Source organism: Boleophthalmus pectinirostris, unplaced genomic scaffold, assembly GCF_026225935.1.
Source record: "Boleophthalmus pectinirostris isolate CB_2022bp ecotype Guang Dong unplaced genomic scaffold, ASM2622593v1 HiC_scaffold_8, whole genome shotgun sequence".
Taxonomy (NCBI): domain Eukaryota; kingdom Metazoa; phylum Chordata; class Actinopteri; order Gobiiformes; family Gobiidae; genus Boleophthalmus; species Boleophthalmus pectinirostris.
This window is the reverse complement of record NW_026571515.1, coordinates 33,621,255-33,643,063: the sequence shown is the minus strand read 5'-3', so window position 1 is coordinate 33,643,063 and position 21,809 is coordinate 33,621,255. Positions and strand designations below refer to the sequence as shown.

Here is a 21,809-nt window from a genome sequence, read left to right as displayed (position 1 = left end):
GGAACATTTCATTAGGCCTATCACAAAGTATGACTACAAGAATAATCCACTTAAAACTATTTAAATTACTTAAAAATAAACTTGTTTTTAGGTTTGTCATAATATTCTCATAATATATTCATGCATTAAAGAAGACATATTGTGTTTTTGTCTAAATACAGCTTTGAGTGGGTAAACTTTGAGAGAGTTAAACAATTATTACACGATTAAAAGCTCTAAAAAGTTAATTTTGCCTAATAGGTCTGCTTTAAATGCTAACTTGTGGTGAACCTTATGTTTTCTTATTTTTAGAGTTGTTTCCTTTAAGGTTTATTGATGATACTGATGAGACAAAAACAATCTTGCATTCACCTGTATGTCTGAGGTGTCTTGCCCCAAAGCACAACAACAGCAATAGAAGGCCTATGTACTGGTCAGAGCTTGTCAATTAAGTGAAGGGAATAAAGCTGGGGTACCTGATTTCCAACAGTGAGCGGAGGAAGTAGGTATTTAAATCTACCTTACTTGTTTCTAATTCTCACAAACCCTTTGACATATCATTAGTATTCACATGCATGGATTTTTTGTCATTCCCCAATTTGAGTCATTTGTCAAATTTTTGTCAATCACGCTAGTCATTATCTTATATTTTTTATGATTTTACTCACCAGAAACAGTTAATTTGTCAGATGAAACTTTAGTTTGCCATTCATTTAAGTTACATAGAGTTTGCAAAGAAAATTTCATGACCTTTATTTTTAGAAAAACACAGCACAATGTTCTGCTTTAACCATATGCTATGGGAAGAATTTGTTTTATCATTTTTGAATAGAAGGTTGGGTTTAGCTTTAGTATTATTGTAAATGAGATTTTGGGTATTTTTGGTTTGATAACAATTTATGGGCCCTAAGTGTCCTCTCAGCCTGAAGGAGATTCAATGAAAATAGCAAATATAGTCACTGAGAGTACGCTACTTTAGATTTTAGACTTTACTTTAGCTGTAGATTGGTCCCATATAACTTGAGGGCACAGGACTCATATAAGGAATATGGATCTCAATGGTCAAATGAAGCATGGGTGCAGTGCAAGTAGTAATGGGGCTTTCATCATTCACTTCCCTCCTTTCATTGTTGCTTCACTCAACCAGAAAAGAGCAATCGGACCAAATGGACATATAAGTGGTTCAAGACATGATCAAAAACCTTGCGCTAATTTTAACTGTATTGCGTCAAGGCTTTTAATAGGCCGCTAGGTTCAATATTCAGATGTGTTTCACTCTTTTTAAAAATTGTTATTTTGGGTTGAAGCCAGATCTAAGGTTTTGTGGTCATTTTCTATGTTGTTTTGCAATGATTTCATAAGCAATTCAATCAGTCCAGCATATTTACATACAGGGGCTAAATCTACTGACTTAACACCATGTCTGTTATTATTATTATGAGGTTTTCTGAGCTGTCCAGATAATTTTTGTCATTTTTGGGATTAATGGAATGTTGGAATGGAATGCTGAGTTCTATTGTATCTTTGTTCCAACTGAAATAAAACACAGCTCCAGGTATGTTTTTGAAATGAAAACGAACATTAGACCATTGGTCAGTTTAGTGCCATAGAAGTCCCCTTACAATTATAGAACACTCATAGAACAGAACGGGATGGACATGAAATAGGTTTTTGTTCATGTTTTTGCACATGTTTTTGTTCATGCTTTACCCGTGATTCAGAATACACATTTCTTCAATACTTTATGAAGATGTGGGTCTCATCACCTGTGAGCCGCCCTGTTTTCAGATGGATGTAATTGACAGGTGGATTAGCCAGTAAAAATAAAATAAAATAAACAATACATTAAACTAATGCGCTATACTGTCTGAAAAGGACCCAAACCCTACAAAATCTTCTTAAGAAAAGACATTACGGACAACATTTTAAAAAAATTATTTTATTTTTTTTTCAGTTTGGGCTCTTATTATACAAGCATGGAAACATGGAAACAACAAAATGGTTCACAATAAGACAGCTGTTTTCTCAAAATGCATCGTACAGAAGGTATAACGGGCAATATTCTGACATCAGATTGAATTCTATAATTCTAAATTATAACATTGTGAAACATGGGTGCATCCATGTCATTACCATTTACCTGCGCTCTCTGTATAAACTCATCAGTGTGAAGAAGGCTCTAAACAAAAGGTGGACATACACGTCCTTTTGAGAGGAGCTAAATGAGCCTCCTGCACCTCCCAGCTCTGCTCTTTGATTCCGTCTGTGCCATGTGACCAGACGAGAGCTCTCCACATACAATCATAGAGTTTACAAATGTATTATTCATCAAAGGAGAAGAAGGGCCCTTTGTTTCTCTATTAGAAATGACATAACATGTATTGAAGGAACTGATGCTTTACTGTCCAATGGTTTATTCATGTGTCTTTACAGAGAGGTATAGACACAGTTAGATTGAAATGCAGCAGGTCTACTCTTTGCTGCTGCTTACAATAGGTATAATAACACTGGCAATGTGAGTCATTCTCATCATGTTAAATGTAGAATTTTATTAACATCTTAGGCACATGTAACTTGAACCTTAAACAACCTTGAGAACAGTGGCCTTTTGGTTGAAGGAACTGAGTCAAAAGGTAAAGCTCTTGATTTACCGGTCAATCTTTGTCCCTACCTTCACATATGGTCATGAGTTTTAGGTAATGACCAAAAGAACAAGATAGTGGATACAAGCCGGCAAAATGAGTTTCCACCGCAAAGTGGCTGGGTGTTCTCCAAGAAGTAGGGTGAGGAGCTCAGAGTAGAGCCGCTGCTCCTCCACTTTGAGAGAAGCCAGATGAGGTGGCTCAGGCATCTTTTCTGGATGCAGATTGGGAGCCTCATCTCCCTCAGTCCACCCCAGGCAGAGGTTTCTTACCACCACCAAGTATAGATACTAAATGGATACTGCATTGTAAAGTTCTTTGGGTGTCTTGAAAGATTTGTAAATCACCTATATAAGTCAAACGCATCTCTGAGCCCAGTGGCAGTAAAGCTTACAACAACTAGCATGCTAACACATACCTCCTAATTATCAGATGCACACAGCACCTAGTGAACATATTTTGACCTGCTTACATAGTATATTTGTACTGGGGAAAAACAAATTTAGCTCAGTATCATGGGAAAAAAACAGGGCCTCTCATTTATTTCTATAAGTTTATTTAAAAAATCTTTGCAATTTGTACCAAGACCACCTACAGTGTAGCCCTTGTTGACATTTTAGGTGAGGATATAGCTCTTTCTATATCATATTTGTACCATCTTCAGTCATAATACACTTCGGACAGACTTGAATGCACAATACTATCACAGTGTGTTGTTGAGAGGTCATGTCTCTGGGGCTTCTTGAATTACTTCTACAACAGTGAAAAGAGGGATGAACACCTGATGATCTTGTACATGTTCTGACCCTGCTTTAAAGTGAGACACAGCTCTGGGCCTTTGCAGTATATGGTTGATAAAATGTTAAACTCCATATACTGATATTAGAGAAAAGATACTGAAAGAAAATAATAGTGCTGTTATTTTATGTTGAAAAATGCTGAATTTCTTTTACTTCAGATACCTGAAGATACATTCTAACACTATTCATTTAAGGTTCATTTTTGTCCTATACATGATTATTTTCCCCATGCAGTCCCCTTAAAATATCTTGTTTGTATCTTGTTTGCTAATTATCTTGTTTGCACTAAGTCCAGCTGTCCAAGAATCAAATCGTGTACTTGCTTATGAAATAAGAGTTAAGAACGACATTGCATGACACTGACAGATGCATTTTTAAAGGTCTTATATTACACAAAATGTGTTCTTGTGAGTTTTAAGATATGTTATAATGCTGTTAGTTGTGTTTTGTTTCATTCACACATGTTAGAATAATCTTGCATTATTAGTTTGCATCTCTGATGCTCAAATAGCTCTGTTCCACCTTGTGATGTCACAAAGCTATAGTTTTCAAAGGAACAACTACTTTTTAACCCTTAGTTCTGCAGAGATTGGACATTTCAGAGATAAAATGATCTAAATTATTCTAGTGAATGTGTATAGAGTTTAAAAACACAGTGGAGCATATACTCTATTACAACATGACATCATAAGGTGTTTAACTAGCAGGTGGTTGGTAACATTTTGGCTTAGGTTAATGACAGATTGAGTGCAGAATTCATTGACTTGGCTTCCAGGTCTACCAGTGCTGTGAGACTTGTTGACATCAATTAGCTCCACTGCACTGTTTCCATATTGGACTCCTGTCAGGTTGGGTACACATCAGCTGCAGCTAAAAATACAAAACTTGACATGTACAAAAACTGAATCTTCCACAATGTTATAGGAAACTGGAAAACTGGAAAAAAAAAAGTTTATTTATTTATTTATTTTTTTTTATAATACGAGTCCTGATGATGTTGTAACTTCTCTGTGTAAACTTGGACTGCACCTATAGAGGTTTAAAAACTATTATGAAAAGTGCAATGTTTTCCTATGTTTTAAAGACTTAATTGCATTGTATATTTATCAAACATGTGTGCATTTAATCCTGGAATCTTTTGAAGTCTTAGCATTGCTGTGAATGGGTGATTTGTCTAATTAGATACCAAAAATCTAAATCAACACATTACATACTTTTTCGTATAGGTTTCATTTTATTACAAATTCATTCACATTTTTAGGTTTACAAACACTTACATCTGCCATTATTCAACACTGATACTGAATAAAAGTGCGAGTCCATTGTAATACGTTGTATTTACATCACTGTTGTGTATGAATTGTTTAGAGCAGCATATATTACTAAAAAGGTGCACATAAAACTTTTCTGGCACAGGTCAGCCACTTGTTTACACAGAGATATTATTATTTTGCCTGGAATTTTCCACACTATGGCATTAAACATATCTATCAAGCTTTTATTTATAAAAGTTTGTTTAATGGCTTGCCTCCATACTGTAGATTTATAACATGCCAAGCAAAATAATAACATCTCCATCTGGGAACAAGCAGGTGTACCTGGCACAAGGAAAGTTTCCCAGTGTACCCAGTGTCATTCCTGTTCCCTCACTCATGCTCATTACAGATGCTGTTATAGAGCCATTTAACAGCTTGACACCACCACACAAATGAAACACACTGCCCATGTAATTCTTATAGTGTCACATCATTAGACCACAATAATTCACAGATACACTCCATATACACTCTCTGGCTATGCTTAACTTTTATTATCTAAGCATCTGTTGCCATCATAGACCGTATATGGTTGCCATATTGATATGCTTATCATAATATGTTTTTTTCTTTCTTCTTTTTTTTTTTTTTTTAAATAAACTGCTGTTGTGTCCTTGGACAAGACAACTGCTTATCATAAATGGCATAATAATTATAATCTGTGACCATAGCTCATAAATCACTCATTGTGAGTAATACATAATACCTTTCACTGTAAATAAGGATCCAGCAAGTTACACATGTAATAATAAACTTCTCCTGGACCACTCGCTGCCAGATAACCACCCTCAGTCTTTTTCCCAAAAAATTTGATACTTTGAAAAAAAACAACAACTTTGCAATTCAATATTTATACCGCGTTTATAGTACTGCAATATTGTAGATAAATGCTTCTTCACATTGAGGACACTGCTTCTGTCTATAGGCCTGGTAAAGGCCTGGGCCCTTGTGTCCTCACTCTATCACATATTTACATTTAGATGAGCTGCACATGAAAAAGTGACCATAAATTTTTACAAACTATGAAGCTGACATTGTACTTTTATTACATCTGTGTATCTTCACCCTCTTCATGTTTGGACCTCTCGCCTCTTCTTCCTCCTCTTCAGGTTCTGTCAGCGTCAGGTGGCTTTCATTGGACATATCTCTGTGTACAGTGAAATACATGGGCATATGGTTCTCCGCGGTCTTGTCCTCTTTGTCTTCTCTGGAGCAGGCACAGAGCTTCTTGAAGGCCACTCTGAACTTATGGGACATGAGGTTGTAGATGATTGGGTTGATGGCACTGTTGGAGTAGATGCACATGCGACAGAAGAGCAGGAACCAGGAGTCGTGGTACGGAGGCTCAATGAAGGAGTTGACCACCACCAGAGTGCGGTAGGGCATCCAGAGTACAGCAAAAAGGACCACAACAACAGCCAGCATCTTTGTGATCTGGAAAACGAAATAGTGCTTAAAATAAGGGTTGAAAAATATAAGGTACTTCTAGATACGATGCTCATTAACACATCTCAGTTTAAACTGTATGTTGTAAGTAATAGCAATTAAGAAAAAATAAGGTATAATTTTTTAAAAGGTTGAATGGGGTGAAGGTAAATAAGTGTTTTTATTTCTTCTCATTCAGTTTGAAACGAACAGTGTATTTTCTTTATCAATGAGTCAATCAGTCAAAACGAAGCATGCACATTACCACACCTATTACGCATTAATTAAAACCATTATGCATAGTTTTTTTTTTTTATATAATTTTCCTTTTCCAAGTACACAAATTACACAAATAAATAAGAGCCAACAGATCAAATGTCTTGCCCAAGGACACAACTAAAGATAGGTGAAGGTTCGTTTTACTGCTTCTTGCTCCCATTCGTCCTCTGGTAAAATGTCTTTAACTTTTGACAAATTGCAGCTGTTACTCAAGTTAGACTTCAATCTGAGCTTTATTTGACCATAAAGAACAATCTGATCATAAAGAACTGCCAGATTGCCTGAAATTCCAGGCAGAGGCGTTGTACTGCCGTAGTTCCAAGGAGTCCCACAGCCCTGCCTGGAACTACAACGTCAACAGGTGAGATGATGTATACTGTTAAACAAGTCTCTCACACAAGCAATTTCAGTCACAATCTAGCTGGTCTTTGCTCCTGTGTTGTCCAAACCCATTTTGTAAGTCTTTTGTTGTTGCTGTTGTTTTACTTTTTTTTTTGGCTGTGTTTACCATGGTGCACTGTGACACCGTGGTAACTGATGAATATTCCACCATAGAGATACATAGAGATCACACCCCCAATGTGATGTCACTGCAAAGTATTAATAGGTGCCCTGGGACACTGTGACAGAGACATGCTTCCCCAAGTCTGTAGTGAGAATTGAAGGTGAATGTACTGACTAAGATACATTAATAGGGAGTCAGAATTATTATTATTATTATTTTATTTTCAAAGATTTCCTCAGTTATCTCTCCTTGTGGATTTTTGACACATTCTAGCGCTCACATTTTAAAACATATTATGTGTATTCCAACATCTCATGGAACATATTTATATCCTATGACAAATTAGTTTATACCATTTTCCAGTATTTGCAAAAAGAAAATGTGAAATCTTCAAGAATTTCCATCCATCTTGTTCCTCTTGTCTGGGGTCAGGTCTCAGGGGCATCGGTCGAAGCAGGACTCACAGACTGTCTCTCCCCAGACACTTCCTCCAGCACGTCTGAGAGGATTGCAAGGCCAGTCCTCGGCCTCTTTCCGGTGGGACATTCTTCAAGAACTTTATGCTATTATGCTTTAAATAACACATGGACTGAGAGATTAATTGAATTTGAATTTTTTAAATAAAATTTGAACCTCTAACCAAAATCTATCAGTTGAAACCCCACGAAACAACATATGCACTGCAGTTTCCCCAGCACTGAAACATGGGCAGAGGACAATTTTCCCTATACAATAAGATGCAATAAAGAATACCTTAAGCTTATTTTTGTGATGTCCTTGGGCAAGACATTCTATACCAGTCATTCCCATGGCAGCAGTGGCTATGCATGTAAAAATTGGATTAAGCCTGAAAAATCTTGGACCAGTATTTGAAAAAAATTACATACAATCTTTTTTACATTTTGCATTATTTATTTTATATTATTAACCAAAGCATATATATATACAGTAGCAATCAAAAGTTTGAACACACTTTTTCACTTATTTTTCTTCCATGATTATTTACATTATAGATTCTCATGGAAATCATCAAAACTATGAATGGACACACGTGGAAGACAGCAAACAAAAAGTAAAATCAAAATCACACATTAAACATTAAATATATCCACCCGTTGCTCTCCACCCTGCTTCGCCCTTTTCACATTTCTTGCCCCTGACACGGTCCAGCAGTGGAGTGTAAACCATCATCGAGATGGTCATTGAGAGAAGGTCAAGAGTTTGCAGTGCTTTTGACAAAGTATTCAAATACTACATAATTGAATACATTTTTCATAATATATTTATGTCTATGTAAAATGTAGAAAGTAAAGAAATAAAACATTGAATGAGAGGGTGTGTTCAAACTTTTGACTGGTAGTGTAAATTTTATAGGAAAGATGTCATAAAACGTTTCAAGTCAACATTTCAATTATGGGCATGTTACAAATCTCCATTATATTTAAAGATGCACGATGTAACTTTTCTTGTGGAGGGTGACATCTCCACGGACCACACCCACCAGAAAAATTGCATAGTGCACCTTTTTTTTTTTTTTTAACTATGAACATGTAGGTAAGGTTTCAGGGGTCATCAGGACAGTATTTTTGCCATCAAGAAACTATTGTGAAAGGTCTGAGGAACTAGAATTTAAAGGTGTACTGTGTAACTTTTCTGGTAGAGGGTCCGTCAAATGCTATTCTATATGTTATTGATTTTTCTGGAGTGCTTCACAGTATAGTTTTAAACCTTTCTATCATCATGGAGACCAAACGAGACCAAGAATGCCTGTTTTTGTAGGTATTTTTGAGCAAAAAAAACAAAACAAAAATGAATTGAATGACTGCTGTTTAATGCCATACTGTGGGACATTCTAGACAGAGTTATATAGTGCATGTTTAAACTGTGAACGTTTCTCACCTGTTTCCTGGCCGTGAGTGTCCCCTTGCTGTTCTTGCTGATACCGTTGGTGTGGTGCACAGACCCCCCTCTGTCGCTGAGGTGGGGGGGTAGCGGACTCATGAAGAGAATCCTGGCTATGAGTCCATACAAAATCATGGCAACGAACAGCGGGATGACGTAAAACAAGGCAAAATCCAAGAAGTACACCGGCAAATACAGACTCCGAGATACTCTGTACCCACAAGTCACCACTACACCATTAGAGTAGATGGTTTCATTTATATCCACAAGGAAAAACCACATCACGCAATAGAGGGAAGTGAAAACCCAAACTCCAGCAATAATTTTTTTAGCTCTGGAAACCGTACATATGAACTGAGCTTTGATCGAATGACAAATTGCAATGTAACGCTCCACCGTGAAGGCCAAAATAGAACAAGAAGATGCGTTAATGCCCAGGTATTGAAGATAAGTTATGCACAAGCAGCCAGTGTAGCCGTAGATCCAAAAAGCAACCACATCTGAGATGTTGGGTAAGCCAGCGGCGAATAGGACAATCAGGTCAGCTAAAGCAAGACTGACCAGGTAGCAGTTGGTTGGGGTGACCATGTGTTTTGAACGAAGGACCACCAGAACCACCATGATGTTACCGGCGATACCGACTCCGCAAATCAGCAGTGTCAAAAAGATGGTGATGATTTGCTCCTCCAGTGGTTTTCGGGGGATTTCGGTTAAGTTGACAACATGTTGGATGTCTTTGAAAGTGGCCGTGATGTTTTCCATGTTGTTGTACAAGAAGGTCAATGCAAAATCTGTAAAAACATAAAAGTTAAAGAGTTATATTTTATTATACAATTTTATGCTTTCTCGTATTACTCTAGTTTCTGATCTATGTTATAAAGCTGTTTCATCAATTAAAACATAGCTGGAGTTGTGTTTTGTTTCATTCACACCAACTTAATTTAGGCTGAATTCTTTTCTCAAACAGAAAACACCTTGTGATGTCATGTAGTAATACAGGAAGTGCTCCACTGTGTTTTTAACTCCATCCACCTTCACTAAAGTCATTTGGAGGATTTCAGCCCTGGAATTTGCAATCTCTACCAAACAAAAGGGAAACTTGAAAACTATCGCTTCATGACATCACAAGGTAGAACAGAGCATTCTGAGCTTTGGGAATGAAGACATGCTTACAAATATGGGTTACTCGAACATGTGAATGAAGCAGGTATGTTTGAAAATGTAACAGCAACAACAACGTCACTTAACTTACAAGAGTCTATTTTGTGTAATATAGGAGTCAATAAAACCAAATAAACATTTTAAGAGCAAAATATGGCTCTAAAAGTGGAAGATACATGACAAACACTTTTTCAGAACCAAATAGTATAGCCTACTGTATATTTCAAACAAACACATTTTCATTTTAGGTTGTTTACAATAAAAAAAATATAAATAAATGAACTAATAAAAATACATATTTGAACAAAGACTTTAACTTATTACAATTAACTGATGTATTTTTTTAATATTATGTCAGTTAATATTGAAACAACATAAGTCTCACAGTAGCTCATATTGTATTAGTCAATTTATAACTCACCATCTCTCGCTGAACACCGCTTTCACTTGACATGGCCATCAACCAAGTGCAAATGTGTGCTTCTTTTTCACTGTCCAGTGCATCTCTCCTCTCCTCTCTCTCTCCTCTCCTCTTCTCTCCCTCTCTTCTCCTCTCTATTGCTCTTTTACTCTAGTTTCTTCTTTCTCTTCATATCCTCTCCATCTTTCAGTCCTACCGCTCTCTCCCCTCTCTCTCTCCGCACCCCCCTCTTTTGCTGTCTCTTTTCTTATCTCACAAGTTCTCCATTTACCCTCCCTGTCTCTCTCTTGTTCTCCCTGTTTCCTCTTTCTATCACCCCCTTCTCCTCACCACCACTCTCTCCTTCCTTTCCTTACTCCCCTTTTCTTTCTTTCCCTTCTCTCTCTCTCTCTCTCCTTACACCCCCCTCTTGCTCACTCCAGTCTTTCTGTTTTTGCCCCCATGTATTTTGCTCTCTTCTTTCTTATTTCATTATATCCTCCCTGACTCCCCCCTTCTTTCTCTCCTCTTTCACCTCTCCATCCTCTCTCTGTCTGTCTCTATCTCCCTCTCTCCCTCGCTTCCCTACTTCTTTTCAGTCCTCTGCTTCTGTGTCCCCTTTCTTCATCCCCCTTTCTCTCTCTTTCCTCACTCTTTCTTCACACTGACCCTCTCTCTGCCAATCTCCAATCTTTTTATATTGTATCCTCTCTCCTCACCCCTTCTCTCGTCCTCCTCTCTTTGTCTCCACTTCTCTCTTGCTTTCTCCAATCTCTCTCTCTTCAGCAACCCCCTCCACCTCTCTCTCTCACCTCCTCCTCTCATGCTCTCTTCACCTCCCATGTCTATCTCTCTCTCCAACCTTCTCTATCTTTACCCCGTTTTTCTCTTCCCATCCTTTTCTCCCTCTCTCACCCCTTCCTTTTGTCTCTTTCTATGTCTCTCTCCATTCACTCTTTCCTCACACCCCATTCTACAATCTCTCTCTCTTTAGCTCCCCTTCTTTCTCTCTCTCTTTGTCACTACCCCCGTCTCTTGCAATCTCTTTCACCCTCTCTAACCCCATTTCCCTTCTCTCTCTTTCTCTCTTCTTCCTTCCATCTCCTCTCACTCCCTCCTCACTCCCTCATCTCTTGCTTTCTCCAATCTCCCTCTCTTATTTCATTTATTTTTACTCTTTCTTTACCTCCTCTCCCCTTCTCTCTCTCTCCATCTACAGTATTTATCCCTCTTTACTATCTTCTTACACTCTCTCTCTTGCTCTGTCCAGTGTCCTCATTTTTCTTTTTACCCTACCCACCTCTCCCCATCTTATTCTATCGCTCTTTCTCTCTCTCCTCTTCTTCTCTGTCTCTGTCTCTCTGCTCCCCTTCCTCTTCGTCTCTCTCTCTGTCCCTTCTCCCTCTCTCTCCCCTTCCTCTCTCTCCTCCCTCTCTTACCCCCTGTCTCCCTCTTTCTCCCATCACGCACTATCACGTCCAGAGTACCTTAAAAGACAAAATCAATAGTTGTTCCGAATGGTCGTTCAGTGCGAGTTGTGTCAGCATATATAGAGCTGCTCGTGAGTGTGAACCCGCAATTACTGAAGCGCCACAGAACACAGACTTCTCCATTCACACAGATGGATTTCAGTGATTGGCCATTGAGGAGAAACAGTGCTGATTCTGAACAAGAGGTACTATAGTGGGAAGTGTGGGAGTAGCTCTTGTCATGTAATGTATAGTTTATCTGGGAAAGCAGACGTGGGATCCTATCTTCCAATGAAACCACTATAAACCCATTTCTTTTGGTGATATATGAAGATAAAAATAAAACTGTGATCTGATTTCTGTTCTTATTTTAGTAGTTAGTTTTAACACATTGTTATTCAAAAATTTTCTCTTGAATGTAGTTGGATGCTTAAGCATGGACTCCTCCTATTGGTCAGGCTCAGCTATTCCGAATGTGGATTCAACCAATGAAGTTTGAGCTCTCAGAGGAAGCAGATGACTTTAGTTAACCTCTTCAAGGAAATATTAACACATGTAGTTTTTAAATAAATACTCTAATTGACAGGCTTTACTCTGACCTACTCTCTCTGAATAATAAGTCTCAGCAATTTTTATAGAGACGAATATCAGTCTGATGCACATGCCCTCCGTTTGTCTCAAGCCTGGCCAAATGTGATAGTCCAATCTTTTTTCAGTGACGCATGTGAAACAAAGGTCACCTATCACCAGCAACCAGACTCAAGTGTTTATTCTGGATCCCAGGCAAGGTCCATTTTGGCAATAGAATTGAAGAAAGCATGAACATTTTATATAAAATTGTTTTGAATGACTAAAATAAAAGTTAAAATAACAACACTTTAAGAGATTGCACTGCTTTATAGTGTAGGGATACAAATGAATACAGAATAAAAAGGCATTTTTGACTTTTTGAATAGGATATTTCTCAGTTAAGCATTTTAAAATATATAAACAATAGAACAGTTTGTACTAAAATAAATATGTTTTATTGTCACAACTTTCAGTCATCATGCTAAAGTTACCATCCATTTTTTTTTTTAACCAGTAGACAGCAGATGTGAAACTTTTTCACCAATAAATAAATAAATAATCAGACATCAGTAATGTAGATACTAGTATCTGGTGGTGCTATGTGAGAATACAACAGAGCCATGATGGCCAATTTAATTACAGATGGTAGCTTTAAATAGAATAATACATAACACAGCTCCAATCCACCCCAATCCCACTTGTAAGTGAACTGATATACAGCACAGACTTTATGAATAATGCATTTGACTGTGACAGGACCACCATCACTGAGCGACTTGTCAGACTCCAGGACAATCATGAGGCGGACGACAAAAGCATCAAAAATAGATGACAGAGGTGTTCTATTATTATTCAGTCTTAAAATAAACCCAAGCTGTGTGGGAATAAACACAAGACTGACTAAAGAGAAGAGTTTTTTACAGACAAGTTAAAAATAGACAGTCAAATGAGGAATAAAGATTTTCTAATTTAATCTTTATGGAACATTTCGTGATTGTAAATAAAGTAGGGTGAGTATTTGTAATATTTATTCTCATTTGAGCTATATGAGTAACTTTGGCCTTGTCTGCTTTGAAATGCCTGCTGAATGAAACAAATCACAACTCCAGGTATCTTTGTGATGAGGAGACAACACTGATGAACATAGATCAGAAAATATGTGTAATATGGGCTGTGGTGGATAAAATGTTTAAGTTTGTTGCTTAAGTAAAAGTGCAGATACAAGGGCAAAAGATTACTCAAGTAAAAGTATCACACCAAAAAAGTAAAAGTTTTTTAGAAGAATTTTAGAACTATTAAACCATGAGATTGACTTATTCTTGATAAAGAATTTTGCTTTTATAAGTGATTCAATTGATTTCTTAATTTTTCTGGCAATTTTTGTGTTTTTGTGCATTTGGTTTGGTTTTCAGCAGGTCTCAAATCACAAAGAAAAATACTTTTACTTTTCAGATCTAAAATGAAGTGGAGTAGAAAGTACAAATATATGCTCTCAAATGTAGTGAAGTAAAATAAAAAAGTACCCATTGTAAAATATACTCATGTAAAGAAAACTACAGATACCTAAAAATTTTACTTAAGTGCTGTACTTTTACTTTTGTACTTTGTTACCTTCCACCCCTGAATATGGGCTCTTTAAAGTATATATTTCCCCACCTCTAAATATGCAGTTTAAACAGTACTCTTAATTAAACTTTTTACCTACTGGACCTACCTATATGTAATCTGGACTAAAATGGTTGCGTTGTTGTAATGCTGTGGTGTATCTACAGTGACATCTAGTGGCGAAAACGAAAAGTGACGCACAGAATACAGAGGAATTAAGGCACAGAAAAATACAAGAATATAGTTTGAAAAATTACAGTGACAAATGAGGCTTGTGTCAAAACCGCAGAGTTTAGTTGCGACTTGGAGAGTACGGAGGAAGTGCTTGCAGAACATGATCAATCACACAGGATGCGCAAGGTGTTGTAGCCCACGTTAACAAAACAAAAAAAACAAAACAAAAAAAAAAAAGCGTTGCACAATGTATCAACTGTATCAGACTGCACGGAAAAATCACACGCTAACCACACGTAGGCTCGCGTCCATCTCCGCTTTTTCAACTTTCTGCGCTCTGTAAGCCTTTCGCCTCTCCTCCTGCTCTTCGAAGAAAGACGCACAGATTCTACGTTGCATGCGTCCGGCGTAAATTTCCATAAAAACTAGAAAATAGCTGAAAAGCCACAGAACCGCGAGCAACAGCGTGACACCTGCGTTTGGACGAGACGTGGTGACATCACAGAGGGACGGTCCCGGCGTAAAGGTCCATTTGTAATCGCGGTGGAAGCTCGTGAGTTCGTGGGTGACGCACGAGCTAGGGATGATGCAGAAGGCAGGGGGAAACCACTTCACCTAAAATAACAAAAATAAGTCATGTGTACTGTGACTACGTGATGAAAAAAGCTCAGTGCAACACTAATAACAGTTCAGCTTTAATTTTGGCTCTGAATTGCCCAAAATAGCTACCTATAGTGTGCAATTCATTATTTCCTCAGTCACGACTGCCTTCTAACAGAAAGATTTAGGCAATAGGTGGGTGAAGTGTCAATAGGTGGGTGAAGTGTCAATAGGTGGGTGAAGTGTCAATAGGTGGGTGAAGTGTCTTGCCCAAGGACATGACAACAAGAACTAGCAAACTTCTAGTTAATGGGCGAACATCTTCAGTGCCTTTTTCAGTCACAGGAAATCAGTGTTCTATAATCCTATTCATGGGTTTCAGCTTCTTGTAATATGTGGATCTTTTCACCATTAAGAAGATGTAATATTTTGTTTTGTTGCTATGGTATCCTAATTTTTCATTTTTCTGAAACCATGGATCATTTAGAAATGAGAGCTTTCTTGTTTTGAAAGAATTAGCTGCAAGAAAACAAAGCCTATAGAAATATATGGAGCATGATTGCATCTCGGCATTAATTAGACTATAATTAGATTAATTACGGAAATAGTAATTAGCATGTCATAAAGGGGGCATTAGTCCCACATTTTCAAATGTGGGACCAGATCTGTTATTAATGCATAAATATGTAAATTGATATACTACTTTGTTGAAATGTAACAATATAGATTTTTATATTAATTACTATTTATTGCAATGGCTCAAGCATTTTTCTCCAGCCACAATGAGTATGACATAGTAACTGTTTTATTGATTAAAAACACTGTCATTACTCATTTTCATAATATTGGCTTCTTATTGCCTTTTACAAAAAACAAAAACAAAACACTAACAGAGTCTTCCTATACAGTAAAAGTTGTTGATATTAGTAATTAATTATGTGTTTGAATATTTAAAATATTTGGAAATTGGTTATAGTGAGACAAAAGGCCATATCACCTTGAGAATTCCTGATTTCGTCTGGTAGCTAAGCAAAGTTTGGCCTGGCCAGTAGCCTAGACTGCCACTGTTCCTCAAGTGCAAACTGTTGTTGTGTACTTGGGCAAGACACTTCATGATGCTTACTAGTGATGTAGTGAATGCTGTGTGAGCAAATGTTGATGGTGGCCACAGGGAATGATGATGTAAAGTAGCAGTCTCACTTTTTGTCAATATGAAGTGTACAAAAATGTATGGAACTGTATAGGCACTTAAAGTGTGTGGAAAAGCACTAAATAAGACTAATGCATTATTAGTTAAACACATAATTACCTTAAAATCCACATTGATACTTGCAGATGTTGTTGGAAAGTCCTGCAGCCAGGGCACCATCACCTCCACTATATGAAACACTATATAGTCCAAACCCACTATCGTAGCTATGGCAACAAAATATAATGTCACCACTATTACAGTTATCAAACATGAGGTGCATTCCTGACCGGAGAGTCTGCACCTTTTCAGTGTGCTGAGAGCTTTATTTTCAGATTTCTTTGGTTTTGTGTAAGGGTTGTCAAATTGAACTGATGTTAGGTAGGATTTGAGGTAGCGTGCCGATTCGTAGATGAGTAAAGCTACAAAAATGGCAGCAAGAATCCGATTTGAAAGCAGTTTGCAGTCTTTTAGTGTGTCCCTAATGTAGGCAAAGTTTATATGTATTTGCCCAATCATCTTTGCAAACCTACTTTTAACTTCAGAAACATCAATATGGGTGTAGTGATTAAAATTTCTCAAATTTGTAACAATATTCAAATCTTCTTTTTTAACTTTGATGGTTTCTTCCACCAAATCGTGCTTAGCTTTGTTCAGTGGTTCAGATGAGTTAAGAAGAGTGCGTGTGAAGCCCTCTGCAGTGCATTTAAGAATAAACACTACAGCCCCAATATTTGCGCTAATGTTAGGCACTACATTGACTACTAAGAGGAGAAAAGAGGCTGAAATCAGTAGCTTGCGTCCTTCTTTGGTGCATACAGTCGGTAGGGTCATGGTTAAAATGCAGCGTAGAGGATGGAATAGGACGTAAACTACAAACATGACAGCGCTGTAGATGCACGAGGTCTGGACAGATGCATCGTGGGAGTATTTTAGGGTACTGGAGAGCCAATTGTAAAGCAGAGATCCAGTGGTGATGGATAATGTTAAGCAGAGGGAGAGCAGAGTGAGGAGGTCCGAGCCAGAGGGAGCGGGGGAGCTGTATACTGTCCATAGGTAATGAACAAGTCTGACCAATGACTGTCTGCAGGAGTCAAGGACGTCCCTGAAACACAAAAATACACACTTATCAAGCAGGGGATGTACTATATAATGTTCAGACTGATCAGTAATGCAGTACTTTGCAACTGATGTCATCAACATTCCCCTGGAGATGTTAATCTAACTGGAGGCTTTGCTCTGTCTGAAGAGCTGTTGCTCAAATTACAATTTGATCCGTGCTTTATTTGCACAATTTTTTCAGTTTCTCTCACCTTTTTATTGAAAATCAAACACCTAACTAGGACCATGGATGCTCGTATTGATTACAGGGTCCCAAAAATGTGATGTTTAAATAAATTTTGTATTTTTTCTTCAATTTTAGTGAATTAGTAGTGGTCCAAGTGATTATTCAAGTAAAAGTAAAACTAAATTTGGGGAAAGGAGTACTCAGGTAAGAGTGACTGTAATAGTTACTGTCAGGGTATATCATCTGATTTATAATTTGAACTTAAAGTAATTGGAAGGGCACCACAATAAATCATGCACACATTTTGGTGTTTTCAAAAGATAGACAAGAAAATTACAAATAAAGAATCAGAGCAATCATTTCATATTGTCAACATAAAGCTTTTGTCACTTAAACCAAAACCTTTACTCGAGCGGGAGTACTGTTAAACCATAAAATTTCTCAAGTAGGAGTAAAAGTATGGGGGCTGTAAACTGCTGAGAGAAAGGCAACTTTTTACTGTAATGTCATCTCTGCTCTGGGCAGGAAGAGGATATTACTATATTTAGACCTTGTTGCAGAAGTTTTAAATAAAATGTGCACTATGTGATTTTTCTGGTGGATTGTCTGCCACCTCCTTGTCTCCATGGAGATGCTATTGCTGTACTGAGAATGTTCCACATTCCCAGTACAGCAAACTTATCTCCAAGTAGACAACAAACAGGTCAATGAATTATATCTCAGATTTGTGGAGTCACAGTGAGAATGCAAGTTATTTTTGAGAAATAAAAACACAAACACATGCACATGCACACAGATAGACACAATTAATTCCATGTACAATCCAGGCAAAGTAATATTAATGGAGATAAGCAGAGTTACATAGTGCACCTTTAGTAAGATAGATAGAGATAGAGAGAGAAATAGATAAATGTTGCAGTAGGTCATTTGAACCTTTACCAGAAAGTAGACATGAGTTAGTCATCATTAGTTAGTTTTTCTGACTTGATGCAGTCAGCTGCTTGCATAACATCAAACACAGTTTATATTTGAGACTATCACACAGACTGACAGAGTGCAGGGTTTCAGATCACATTAAAACATTCTATAAGCCAATAAAATTTAATACAGATGGGGGCAGCGCAAATTAATATTGTTAAAATGCAGTTTGTGAGTTCTTGGATCACTAATCAAGTTCAACGTTTGTGAATTTACCTTTCTATATATTTTAATTCAAATTTCAAAAGAAAATCTGTCTCTCCCGCCCAACTGGGCATATGACATGACCACATTTTAAAATCTGAAAACCACCAATAGGCTATAAACAAGATATATGAGGGTGCTTTTCTTCCCAGTTTAGCACCTCCATTGCAGTGCTTACATATTATAATAATAACTCATATATTATTTTTAGGTTCAAATGGAAAAAAAAACACTGGTTTGTAATAATTTTCCATTTCCAAACCTCTCACATGATGCTGTGTCCTAATCAGTGACAAAGCTGTGAAAGTGGGTCAGAGGACTGAGAGACAGAGACCAGAGACAGACTCATGTGATGTTGTTTTCACACCTGACTTCCTTTGTAATACAGCATAGCACTGTATCATATGTTATTGTGATTTATGGCATCATGCTTCACTTAGTTAGATTTGATGTTTGATTCATTTTGTGTGTAATTCTATTTCTAAATCAAGTTACAACATTTTGAAAATAATTTATTTCATGTATTTTATTCTGAAATAAAAGTTCGAATGATTATTATATTTGTGTATGCACCTGCAATCAATTGACACTTGCAAGTTTTAAGCATTGACTGTATGGACGTAGATATCCAAATAGGAAGTGAGCATCCGGCTCCTTCTGACCCTGGCTCCCATTAACTTAGACTGGAATATTGTCATCCCTCTCTCTGTAACTACTGCAGTGAGCCTCGTCATTTTGGTCTCAAAATGTTTGTATTAACCTGCTCTACATGATCCTGGTGTTTTTATTTTGCTATTTTGTTCCTATTCCTAAAATGGAGCTTGGTTCCAAATTAACTACTGTAACCGCTAACATCACAAGCTTCATTTGACACTTTCAAGCATTCACACTTTGTTAGTCCAATTCTTTGAACAGTGTATGGGTTTAAGCCATGTCATAATGCTATTACCTGGAGTTGTGTTTTGTTTCAGTCACACATATTTGAATAACCTCCTTATTATTAGTCCGTCTACATCTCCAAAGCTCAAAAGCTGCTTTGTTCCACCTTGTGGTGTCATGAAGTGGTAGTTTTCAAGTTAACAGCTGATGTGATTTTAGTGAAGGGGTATGGAGTTTAAAAACACCATAGACCACTTCCTGTATTACCACACGACATCTCAAGGTGGAACAGGGTTTACTATTTGAGAGATGAACACAGCCAAAATATGCAGGGTTTGTGTGTTAAACGTGTATTAATGAAACAAAACACAACTCCAGGTCTGTTTGTGATGAGGAAATAACATTAAAACGTATATTAGAAAATAATGTAATATGGGACCTTTAAAGATGCACTATGTACCTTTTCTGGCGAAGGGTACGTCACATGCTTGTGTCCATAGAGATGTTATTGCTTTGCCAAAAAAGTTCCACAGTACAGAAATAAACTTTTTAAATGGATGTAAGCAAGTGATACTACCAGGCCAAGTTACATGTCAGATGTATAGACGTTACCCAGCTCACAGTAAGAATACCTGTTTTTTGAGGTATTTTTGTGGGAACACTTATAATTAAATAAATGGTTGATAGAAAAGTTTAATGCCATAGTCTGGAACATTCCAGGCAAAGCAATAACATCTCAATGGAAAAAAGTGCACCTTTAAGGCATTGCGTTGTATGTTAAATATTTTCTAAAGTAATAGCAGTTTATGGCAAAAGTTAAATAAGCAAAAGATTTTAAATATATATTTTATATATATATATATCTTATATATCTTACCTGACAGGTGTGAGAGCTGTGAGATGAACAGACTTCATCTTCTGTTTGACTCTGAGGATCAGGAAGTGTCAAAGAGGAAGTGTCCAGTCAGAGTCATGGAGTTACAAACATGTTACATGACAGAGAGTCATCTGAAACAACATGACATATTTTAAGAATGTAGTGAACAAAATGTATTTGTTTTGGAAAAAATATGTATCTCTTGATGATAAATAATTAATTCATTTGCAAAGCTTGATGACTTTTTGGAATACAAAGGTACAATATAAATTTCCATCACATATTGCTAAATCACAATACTGACGAATGTGATTGCTTTCATAATTCAAGTGTATCAACCCAAGAATAGCAATTTCAGTCTCTGTTTAACCCATTTATTGTTAAAACTGTCTTTTTGAATGATTTATGTTGTGTTCATAACAATGTAGAATACCTATCCATGGGTTTCAGAATATATCATAGTTTGAATAGCTAATTTAATATTTGGGCTAAAGAACAGATCAAACACTATGTTGGAATTTGCAGTTTAACATCAGATTGCAGATGTTTTGAACCAGTTTATGCCTAATATCTCTTATTACTGAGTCTATTTACACACAAAAGTAAAAATATATGTTAACTATAGCCTCAGAAAGTGGTGCCATTATTCTGCAACAAGGACTTCACTCCTTATGGCCAAACCATTAGATTTTTATGGCAGGTTTATGGAGGATCAGTGGAGGACAAATGATGATAATAGTCAACATTTGTGGATCATAAGTTTGAATATTTCTTCTTTCTCCCATAGAGTTACATAGACCTATGCCTTCTGTCAGAAATTAAGACATCATTAACTAACTTCAAATGCAATTGTTTCTTATTGAATGTAAGTATTACAGAAAAAATCCCCAATATATTGCATATAACAGGAAGTTGAAACCCACGAAGAGGCTTATTTGGTGATGTTTCTCTTAATGGAGTTTGGAAAGGAAAAAATAAGTCAAAAAGTCAATGTATGAATAATTTACTGACCCAAATAAAAACATAAAATAAGTTTAGTATTCAACTCTAGTGAACTTGTCGCATTGAATAACACAGGTTGCACAGGTTAACCATTATAGCGGTGCTTGTGACTGCAGACACTTTAAACCCAAACAAACATCGAGAGGAATTTATAGGCTCTTCCTTATTTACACTGGGGCCCATGTGACACTCACTTACCACAGTATTCACAATAATGACCATAACTATTTAATAAAATGTAAATATATCAAAAAATAAGTGTGTTTTTATATACTGAAAAACCTAGAAAAGCAGAACAGTGAATGCATTTGCATTACATCTGCAACCACGGTGAATGTATGGTTTATGATCTATATTATGTTGTTTCCTCAGCACAAACACAAACATACCTGGAGTTGTGTTTTGTTTCATTCACATGTTAAACACACAAACCCTGCATATTTAGGCTGAGTTCTTCTCTCAAACTGAAAAACTTTGCTCCATCTTGTGATGTCATGATAATACAGTAAGTATTATAGTTATAAACCGACTAAACAATAAACAGTGTGGGCAAGTACCTAAATCC

The 21,809-nt window shown here is 36.8% G+C and overlaps 2 protein-coding genes across 2 annotated transcripts; both read right to left on the bottom strand.

Moving 5' to 3' along the window:
- Positions 1–4,658: 4,658 nt before the first annotated feature.
- Positions 4,659–10,756, bottom strand: LOC110164504 (thyrotropin-releasing hormone receptor-like). Its single transcript, XM_055165972.1, has 3 exons — positions 10,431–10,756; positions 8,846–9,639; positions 4,659–6,171 (listed from the first exon to the last, which is right to left on the bottom strand). Exons 2-3 carry the CDS (start codon positions 9,608–9,610, stop codon positions 5,758–5,760), a joined length of 1,179 nt encoding a protein of 392 aa, XP_055021947.1. The 5' UTR covers positions 9,611–9,639; positions 10,431–10,756; the 3' UTR covers positions 4,659–5,757.
- A 1,999-nt stretch (positions 10,757–12,755) lies between these two features.
- On the bottom strand, positions 12,756–20,379 carry ocstamp (osteoclast stimulatory transmembrane protein). The gene is made up of 3 exons (XM_055165971.1): positions 20,243–20,379; positions 16,137–17,121; positions 12,756–14,842 (listed from the first exon to the last, which is right to left on the bottom strand). The coding sequence occupies exons 1-3, from the start codon at positions 20,278–20,280 to the stop codon at positions 14,507–14,509; spliced, it is 1,359 nt and encodes a 452-aa protein (XP_055021946.1). The 5' UTR covers positions 20,281–20,379; the 3' UTR covers positions 12,756–14,506.
- Positions 20,380–21,809: the final 1,430 nt, after the last annotated feature.

Bases quoted from the DNA above. Each gene is read 5' to 3' on its own strand.
- LOC110164504 (XM_055165972.1), bottom strand. From the start codon at position 9,610: ATGGAAAACATCACGGCCACTTTCAAAGACATCCAACATGTTGTCAAC. The intron at 6,172-8,845 runs GTGAGAAACGTT...TTCGTTTTCCAG, and splicing joins CACTCACGGCCAGGAAACAG to ATCACAAAGATGCTGGCTGT.
- ocstamp (XM_055165971.1), bottom strand. From the start codon at position 20,280: ATGAAGTCTGTTCATCTCACAGCTCTCACACCTGTCAG. The intron at 17,122-20,242 runs GTAAGATATATA...TTTGTGTTTCAG, and splicing joins ACAGCTCTCACACCTGTCAG to GGACGTCCTTGACTCCTGCA. The intron at 14,843-16,136 runs GTAATTATGTGT...TTGTTATTTTAG, and splicing joins GTATCAATGTGGATTTTAAG to GTGAAGTGGTTTCCCCCTGC.